Raw genomic sequence first — 9,984 nt, 5'->3', positions numbered from 1 at the left:
CAGGGATAAGAGAAATACCTGTGACCTCTGATGTGCTGCTGACAAGATTATTAAGATTTTTATTATTACTGCAGTAGATGGATAACAATGCTTCGATGACTGTGCTTTTACACTGCTGGAGATTCTACAGAACTAGTTTCTACTAATACTATGTATAAGCGTTTGATAATCCAAGAGACAACCTCTTCAAAGAGGACAGTATTTCGCACTAGAGTAATTCAGAAAATGTTTGAAGCTGTTTCCAATAACATTCCCAGTTCTGTTCTACAGTAGAAGTAGGGAAATAAAAGCTTTTCTTTCAACCCTTACAGAAACGTCTGGAAATTCTAAAATTAAGAAAAAGTTTTTGAAAACAAAAGCAGTTTCCAGCCAAGTGTGACTGCTAGCAATTATATGCCACTGTTCTTCTCATCTCATGGAACTGGTTTTAGGAGTCGCACATCTTGATCATAATCTTTCTGCACAACTAATTGTAGACCTTGGGACTATACACTTCTGTTGCAGAAGGGGCCTTTATTATGTATTAATGTTGAAGGTTACCATACTTGGACATTAAACTAGTTGGGCTGGTGCCAATAAATTTGAATAGAAATTGGTAGCTACACTTACAAAAATGGAAGTTAACATAGTATTTTAGAGTGTAATGCTTGATTATAGCCTAGATTTTTAGTAAGAGCACATGCGGTTTTTTTCCTTGTAAAACCAGGATAATTTCCTATTTGCCTATTTTTGTCGGCTTACTATAGTGATATCCCAGTGCAGTATGGAAGAATTTCCAAATGTTATAAAACAGTATACCAAATGTCTAGGATGACTGGTTACACTTGTACATGTATTTTAGGAGTATGCCAAGAGAAGCAGAAATATACTGCATATTTGGCATCTGGTTTTGGAGTAATAAAGGTTAATTTTAATTATTCATATTGGTTTTCTTTTTATTCACTGTAAATTGCTATAAAATGTAATACCAAGTTCCCTGCTATGTAAATTGAGGTGTATAAAACATTTAAACTTGTAAATAAATTGAAGAATTATGGCAAAATTGCACTTTCTCTAATTAGATTTCTGGGGAATGTTCTCCCTGGAAACTTGGACCTTTTTTCAATTGCTGCATCAGTAGAGGGACTTGAATGGGAACTTTTCGAGGTAAATAATGTGAATCTGCGTTTAGAAATAAAAGCAAAAAAACTTTTCACTTTTGAAGTCACTAAAATCTGTGTTGAATGATCTGGTTTGGGGGTAAGTCCTTGAGGTCTAACTTATTTTTCTCATTCAAAAGCTCTTGCAATATGCAAAGAAGTGAGCAGTCTTGAAAAATAAGTTGGTATCTCATTGTGCCATGAAAGGAGATTGTTAGAGATTAGCCATCAGGTGTCAAAGGTCTCTGCTTTCTGGCCACTTTAACGGCAGAGGTGTTACTGAAGAGTTAACTGCCGTACCTTGATGGTTGTGTGCATGCAGTACTTGTGGAATTTTGAAGAAACTTGTCTGTTTAGGCATTGGGTTTGACCTCTGGTGGTTTTGGGTGCATCTAGAAGTTGGAATTCCTCCTCATGTAATCACTGGACAGAGGTAGGAGACCACTGTATTGGGTTTCTGTGGTGGAGTTTTAGTAGTGGTGGGATGGCTACAGGGGTGGCTTCTGTAAGAAGCTGCTAGAAGTTTACCCTGTGTCCGATAGAGCCAGGGCCAGCTGGCTGCGAAATGGGCCTGCTGCTGGCTAAGGCCGAGCTCATCAGTGGTTGTGGTAACCTGCAGATGTGCAGCTGAAGAGAAGTGTGGGAATATGTGAGAAGAAACTGCGTCACCAGGGAGGGGCAGTAGGTGCCGCAGGTGACAGAGCAGAGCTCCCGCAGCCTGCGGTGAAGACCGTGCTGAGGTAGGTTGTCCCACTGCAGCCCACAGGGGTTAGAGGTGGAGCAGCGGCCCCTCCAGGCAGTTGGTGTTGCGGTAGGAGCAGCCCTCCGCGGGGCGCTGGGGCTCTGCCGTGGGCGAGGTGGAGATAGGGGCTGCTGCCGGCAGCTCCGCGGCCGGGGACATTTTGCTGCACCGGAGCAGAGCCGCCTTCTGGCCACTGGGACCGCGGAGCGGATGAGCGTTTTCTGCTCCCTGCTCTGACTCACCCTGGGAGCTTCCACCCCCGCTCCCCCAGCCACAGGCCAGGCAGCTGGTGACACAAAGCATTGTCACACACAAAGAAAGAACTTCAGGCTTAGATATAATACTGAATTCTCCGCGTTACTGAGGCCGATGTATGCCAGAATTCTGCCGTAAATAATACAAAGATAGAAACTTGTGGTGAGAGATGTGGCCTGCCCTTTCTGGCTGCCTCCTACTCTGTGATCAGCTGAAATGTCACATCGTCTTGATCTCTTCAACTGGCTGTAAAAACAGAGCAATCACCCTCTCTTGATATGCTTGGACACCTCTCCTAGAAGCAAGCTGAGCTATTTTTGCTTCTAGAACATGGCCAAAGAACAGGGTGAGAGGTGGGAGTGCTCACCTGAAGTAGGCCACTCACACTACTTCCCTCAGAAGAAGATTTCCATTCTGTTTTTTCCAAGAGTGTGAGTCCCAGTTCTTCTGCCCAGTGTTTCTTTCATTACAATGCCTTCCCCTGGTGCTGGCCCCTGTGAGTGCACCAGCTGCTCCTCTGGCAGCTTCGTCAGGGCAGAAATGGCTGTATCATTTGCCAGTGGCCACTCAAGTATTTAATGGGAGAAGGGGGCACTGGTCTGAGTTACAGCATCAAGGTGAAGAGGCAGGAAATGCAAAGCAGTGGGAGTTACTCCTCCCTCCTGTGTACACTGCTGGGCAAACCTGTAACGCAGTCCATTTTAGCTGATACTGTGGTCAGTGTTTATAGTAACTTTAATACATTCAGTAAACAGATCACAAACGAATACTTAACAACATTAAGATGGTATAGTCAAGCACATACACAGAAAAAGAGATGCAAATCCATTCTGTGTGCTTTAATTTCTTCTGTTATTTTCCTTCCCTGACTTTTCAGAAGCCTTTGCTTCCCTGTTGTATTTATTTTTTCTGTCCTTCATTTTCTTAATTTCTAATATTCCCTGAAAGCACTACATTTTAGTAATATATTAAATATATATTACATATAATATAATGCATTACATTTAACTTAGTCACGAACAGTCTTAGTTGTTCCTAAACCTACCGTCTTGATCTTCAGATGATTTGGTATTGTGGGTTGATACGTTACTGGGTTTTGTACTGTGGAGTGGTCTGCCAAAGTTTCCAAAATAAGTTAAAAACACTGGAATAAAAACAAGACCGTGAAGAGCCCCAAACAAAATAACAAGGAACATGATCTTGAAAAATGTCCTAAAGATGTAGGTTTTTGCTGCAGCCAGGACAACTACTCCTAATATGGTAGAAACCGCACCTTGTAATACTGGGTAACCCAGCTGGGACAGAGCTTTGATTGCCCTTTCATTGGCTGATGACTCTCCACTCGTAACAAAGGCATAGGAAATGTGAGCAGAAAAATCTACAGAAAACCCTATACAAATGACCAGGTTGATCATGGATATGGAATCTAGACTGACGTTCCAAAATGTCATGAAACCAGCAACACCGACTATAACAGAAGCGATAGCAAAAGTCACCCATAAGCAACACAACAGACTGGGAATAAGCAGCAGGGAGACAACGAGCATTGCCCCAGCAGCGACGAGCACATTCTGAATGGTGTTCTGCACTATCACCAGGTACTGATCATAGTAGATGAATGCTGGGTGGTACACCAGTAAAGGAACACTGCACTGCTTGGCTGCCTCCCTTAACTGACTGAGAAGGTGCTTCTCGTCAACGGCTGAGGTCACATTCACCGTCTGGATGAAGAAACGTGATGCTTCTATTTTATCCTGAGTCTTGTTAATGTCCCACTGAAAACTGGGAACAAAGCGGAACAGTACAGGTAAGATATTAAGGAAATCAGTCTTATTGTTTATGTTGACAGAAGCCTTGTTTGCAAGGACTGTGTAGATGCTCAGCCATGACTCTGACAGGTTCTTGTCTACATAGGAAATACCCTCTAAGTTCTGTGTGCAGTTCTCAATGCCAAGACGAACAGTCTCATTCCAGTAGTCAACGCTTTCAGTAATGACAACCATGATCCTGGGGCCATATTCTGAGAAGTATTTGCTGTTGTCATCATAGTATGGAATAACGTAAGAGTCATCACTGGCCAGATTTCGAAGATCAATGCCTTCCCTCATCTGAGAACATCCATAAATACTGCCACCCAAATACGCTCCGTACAGCAACACCACAAGTAGCTTGATCCATTTGTTTGTAAAAAAAGGACCATAATACTTCTCAAAGAATATGCTCATTGGATGTTCACTTTCTGGCTGCGTGGTTTCTAGCTGATAAGACTGCCTAGAACAGTTGCCTATACAGCACGCATTGTACAAGCAGGACTCGTCAGCCTGATCTTTATCTACTCCCACTGGCATACAAGTTAGCCAGTGTCGGTTTCCTTGCTCCCTTTTATGATTTAATACAATAACTGCCCCAAAGAAGGTCATGGTATATATATAGCAGAAGACAAAAGCAGTGCCTGTATAGAGGCAAAATGACCTCACAGATGGAAAAGGAGTCCAGGTGCCAATGAAGAAGGCCAAAACATCAGTGAGAGTGGTGATGGTCACAGAAAGTGCTGCTTCTGCATACGTCTCGGACAGCAGAGACTTGACATCATATTTCTCTTTTTTTCTTAAGCTTTTTTCCCAGGAAGCGATCATGATGAACATGTCATCAACACCAACTCCTGCAAGAGGAGAAAAAGTTAATGCTGCACTGCAAATGGCAGCACCACTAACACCCAACAAAAGTACAAAATTAATCACCTTTAAGAATGCTGCACTGGATTTTGAAAAAGCAAGTTAGGCTGTTAGCATTGCTTCAGCGCTGACGCAAGTTAACAGAATCGTAGAATAGCCTCAGTTGGAAGGGACCTTTAAAGTTCATCTAGTCCAACCCTCCCTGCAGTGAGCAGAGATACCTTCAGCTAAATCGGGTTGCTCAGAGCCCCACACAACCTGACACGGAATGCTTCCAGGGACGGGGCATCTGCCACCTCACTGGCCACCTGTGCCAGTGTTTAACCATCCTCATTGTAAAAAACTTCTTTCTTACATCTAGTCTAAATCTAACCTCTTTTAGTTCAAAACTACTACCCCTTGTTTTATTGCAACAGGCCCTGCTAAAGAGACTGTCCCCATCCTTCTTATAAACTCCCTTTAAGTACTGAAAGGCTGCAGTAAGATCTCCCCGGAGCCTTCTCTTCTCCAGGCTGAACACCCCCAACCCTCTCAGCCTGCCCCCATAGCAGAGGTGTTCCATCTGTCTGATCATTTTCATGGTCCTCCTCTGGACCCGCTCCAAGTGGTCCATGTCCTTCTTGTGCTGAGGACTCCAGAGCTGGACACAGTGCTCCAGGTGGGGGTCTCACCAGAGTAGAGTGGCAGAATCACCTCCCTTGACCTGCTGGCCAAACTTCTTTTGATACAGCACAGGATACAGGTGGCTTTCCGGGCCACGAGCAGACACTGTCTCTCTCCTCCAGAGCTGGACACAGTGCTCCAGGTGGGGGTCTCACCAGAGTAGAGTGGCAGAATCACCTCCCTTGACCTGCTGGCCAAACTTCTTTTGATACAGCACAGGATACAGGTGGCTTTCCGGGCCACGAGCAGACACTGTCTCTCTCATCAGGGTGGGGGTACACTTTCTCGTGCTTTCTTTAACCTTCCTTTTCTGGTTGACATACCTGTAGAAGCCCTTATTCTCCTTTGCATCTCTTGCCAAGCTCACCTCCAGCCATGCCTTCGCCTTCCTGACCCCATCACTACACAACTGGGCAGTGTCCCTGTACTCTTCCCAGGACACCTGTCCCTGCTGCCACTGTCTGTGCAGTTCCTTCTCTCCTTCAAACCCTTTAGTTTGACCAGCAGGCCTCTTCCCTTCCTTGCCTGACTTTTTACACCTGGGGATCAACAGCTCTTGCACTCTGTGCCAGTGTCCTTAAAAGATCTGCCAGCTCTCTTCTGCTCCCTTGTCCCTGAGGGCCGTTTCCCAGAGGGTCCTATTGACTGACTCCTTGAAGAGCTGGAAATTTGTTTTCCTAAAATTCAGTCCTGCCTTTACTATTCTTCTCATCCATATCCCTCAGGACTGTGAACTCCACCAGCGTGTGATCACTGCAGCCCAGGCTGCCCCTGCTCTTGATGTCACCAGTTAGCTCACTTGTGTTGGGTGACCATTAGGTCCAGTGTCACATCTCCTCCCTTACGACCATCCGTTACCCGGCTTAAGAAGTTATCTGCAATGCATTTCAGGAGTCTCCTGGCTTGCCTACAGCCTCCCTGCTAAGCAGACCCAGAACAACACATCCTTTGAGTGCTGCTGAATTTATTACAGTTCAGAAACTCCTGGTGACCTGATGGGTGGCTGATCCCTCACCCTGCTCTGCTAAGGACTAGCTCACCTAGCCCACCCCTGACAAGTGTGTTTTATCTGCCGGCCAGGTAATGTAGATTATATAGATTTAAATACACCACATATTCTGATCCTCAACTATCCTTGTCACTAGAAGTGTCACCCATTCTCTCTAGATACTCACCGTGCTCCTCTCAGCTCTGCTAACCCTCAAGATTCCACGGTTCTATGATCTTAATCACAGACCTCTCAGTATTTTGCCAATGTTACCCTGAAACAATACCTCAGCCTAGGCCATAGTCACTACCATCAGTGGTCCACCCTGGCCTCCAATTGGGAGATTTGGAGACACACCATACAAAACGCTGCTGTCTCCTTTGAGAGCACGCGTGGAATCAGTCTCGAGGAGAAAAGACAGCGCAGAAAGAACCGTGCCTCGACTATACCACCCAAGGAGACCTTCCGCTGTGCTCTTTGCAACCGGTCTTGCCTATCCCGCATTGGCCTTTTCAGCCATCAGCGCGCTTGCGGTAAGCGTGGGTAAAGCCCTTCCCAAATCTTCGTCCGCGAAGCCAAGCCATGACTCTACCAAGGGCTCTTCTATTCTCTGAAAATTAATCAGGCAAAAATGGGAAGCGAGACCTTGTGAACAGAGGAGCAAGCATACATGACATGGCTAAGCAACAAAGAAATGATGAAATCACTATCTGCTGCCTCAACAGGCAACTGCCAGTAGACATGCAAAGATGAATTAAGCAGCGCTTAATGGATGGCAGTGGATCAGGCTGCTTCCAGAAAGCAGGCAGGCTTCAAAGCAATTCAGGTAATGTGCTAGTAATGTGTTTGCTTTAGTGCAAGGAAGACAAAAGTCTGCGTGTTATCCATAAATATCTAAAGAGGCTGCCTCAGGCCCTTTCCTGTGTATCCTAAAGGGTCTTTCTGAAGTTTAGAGCCCCCACAGTTGATGAGCAAACAAAAATAAATACAAAAGACACTTGAATATGCAGCAAACCAAGAAATGATGTGTGCCCTAAGCAACATTTGCATCAGACATCAACTATGACGCAAAGCCTCTCTCAACCCACGAGTTCCATGTGCCTTCCTCAGCATGAGACCGAGACCAAGAAAATGGCACATGCATTTTATCACACAGGAGACCAGATAAGGATTTTAAAAACAAAGCAGAAATTTATTTGCAGCACCATTATTTAATGGCATTTGAAAGATCAACACTGGCTGTCAAGCAGCCTGTGCAACTGTGATGCAATGATAGTACCTTGCTTGTGGTTTTGGGGGGAGTTGGTGGTAGGCCTGGCACATCACTTCAGTCGTATAGTTAAATGAGACTGTTCAGTACATAGTCATTAGAGTGAGGAGGAAATCTCACATCTTAACAAAAGGCGATGAATTTCTTATGTGAAATTACAGACAGTCCTGCTCATTGCTGATCTTGTATTCAGGCCCAATTTTACCTGACCAAAGATTCGGGAAGACTTTCAACACTTTGAAAATGGGATACAAAAACTTTCGTTACTTCACCTCCCATATTCACCTCGTAATACAGGTCAGTGCTGGTATAGCTCGAGCTGCACAGTGGACCCACGCTCCATGGTGCTGCTGCTGACCTACCCTTAGGCTGACTAACAGCAGAGAAGTAGGGAGCTCTCGCTGTATGGCAAAAAGAGGTGGACAAGAGAGCGACGGCTTGGAGAACACCTCAGCACCTGCTTAAATTGCAGACAAATTCAGCAGTCCCACGGAACGGTGCTAACAACACAGTAGTGCGGGGTATCCAGAGCTAATGAGATATGTAAATGTTTATAGTAGGCCTACAAAAAACAGCAGGGGATGATACAGGGTAACGTGGTGACAGAGCCTGGTTGAGCTCACCTCAAGTATTAGCACCAGTTCAATAAATGATTGATGGGTTAAATAAATGATAAATGGCTGTATTATCAGGGACACTAGAACGATGTCAGAAGCGCTAATGGTACTGCCCCCTCATTTACAGTTTTCATGCCGTAGCAGTGGAACTAGAGCAGGCATCGCTTTTTGGGGAGAACCACCCTTCCGCCAGAGCCCAGCTCCAGTCCTAGTCCCAGTGTGGGCACGATGAGCTGAGCAGCTCACCGGCCTGTGGGAGCTCAGAGGAGGCTGCACCTCCAAGTGCCTGCTCTCCTCACTGCAAGACCGAACTGCATCTGGCCTGATGCTCACACTGTAAGACACTGTCAGCTTGTTTTAATCCACTTTAGGCTTCGCATTGGAATCCGACTCGCTTTTTCTACTTACCTAGAATAAGAAACGGTGCGTTTGCTACAGTGACCACAAACGGCACTCCACAGAAGAGCATCAGTCCAAAGCTGGTTAATACAGCTAAACCGGCAGAAACCACTCCACAGCATGCAAGCCAGACATTATTCCTTACACAGCTCAGTCTGAAAACATTTTAAGGAATATCTTAGGTACATGTCCAATATTTCTCAAAGGTATACCTCCTCCTCTCTCCCCTGCTTCCCCTTTTCAACTGATCTTTGCCAAGAATTAGTATCTCTTGTGAGCAGGATGAGGATAGAAGCTAGGAATGAAGCAAGAAAGTAGCAGAATAAGCTTAGCAAGAGCACCACTTATTCCTTCCCTCCCATTGGATGGCCATGTTGAGCTGGTAAGTTTTATTGAACAGAAGCACTTGTGCACAATTCTGCCTGGTAGAAGAACCCTTTCATCATTAGAAGTGTTTACTCCGGCACAGTGTTTTTCAGTGCCTAAGCTACAGCAAGTCTGTCCTCTCAAGAGGATAGAGAGTACGAGGTTGTTCCAGTTGTTTCAGTAGTTCCAAAACTGTTAGCTACAAAAAGGATTCTTGCGAGGCGGGGACTACTGAAATGACTGAAGGCTTCAGAGAACAGACGAACGGACACTAGCACTCAAGCTGTGTATCTCTGAACATCTCTGAACAGAAGGCTTGTTCAGGTATTCATGTGGCACGAATGAACCCCATTTAAGCAGATGGGAAATAGGCACAAGTAGGAGAGAAATAGCAACGAAATACACTTCGCCTATTATTAAAGGAAACAGGAAGTCTGCAGCTTCAAGAATGATTTCACTTGACAGGAGCAGAAATCAGTTTAGGCAAGGTAAGGAAGAGAGGTGGCAACTTCTCCTTGATCCCATACCTTAGAAGACATTTTACCTTAAGCAAGAGACGACTGAAAAGGTTATTGTCAGGAAATAAGTTATGGAGAAGAGTGGAATGACGCTTTTGGTATTTCCCTCAAACTCCTGTTGTCTGGACAATGATGTAAAGTAAGTCACCTGCCGTTCAAACAAGAAGAAAAGAAAAGATGAAGCACTTCTACTCCTCTTGTCGGTCTTTAGACACGAGGCTAAACATGCTGTTGGCACTAAGGCACTTCCATGGCCCTCGCAACCTGCAGGCTGTCCCTGCCTTTTCCCTCCACCATCTCCTTTCCCTGCCAGCGGTGGGGCAGCCCGGGCACTTCGGGGCTCGGCGGCCTC

General features: G+C 45.4%; 1 protein-coding gene across 1 annotated transcript; it reads right to left on the bottom strand.

The window, feature by feature from the left end:
• Positions 1 to 1,655: 1,655 nt before the first annotated feature.
• Positions 1,656 to 9,780, bottom strand: PTCHD3 (patched domain containing 3; the record flags this gene model as incomplete). Its single annotated transcript, XM_010142335.1, has 4 exons — positions 1,656 to 2,167; positions 3,182 to 4,798; positions 8,758 to 8,903; positions 9,659 to 9,780. Coding segments are annotated over 4 exons (2,397 nt in total), but the record flags the coding sequence as incomplete, so codon positions are not given.
• Positions 9,781 to 9,984: the final 204 nt, after the last annotated feature.

The sequence above is a fragment of the Buceros rhinoceros genome, unplaced genomic scaffold, assembly GCF_000710305.1.
Source record: "Buceros rhinoceros silvestris isolate BGI_N320 unplaced genomic scaffold, ASM71030v1 scaffold9598, whole genome shotgun sequence".
NCBI lineage: Eukaryota > Metazoa > Chordata > Aves > Bucerotiformes > Bucerotidae > Buceros > Buceros rhinoceros.
The sequence above is the reverse complement of the archived record's forward strand: the minus strand, read 5'-3'. Positions and strand labels throughout refer to the sequence as shown.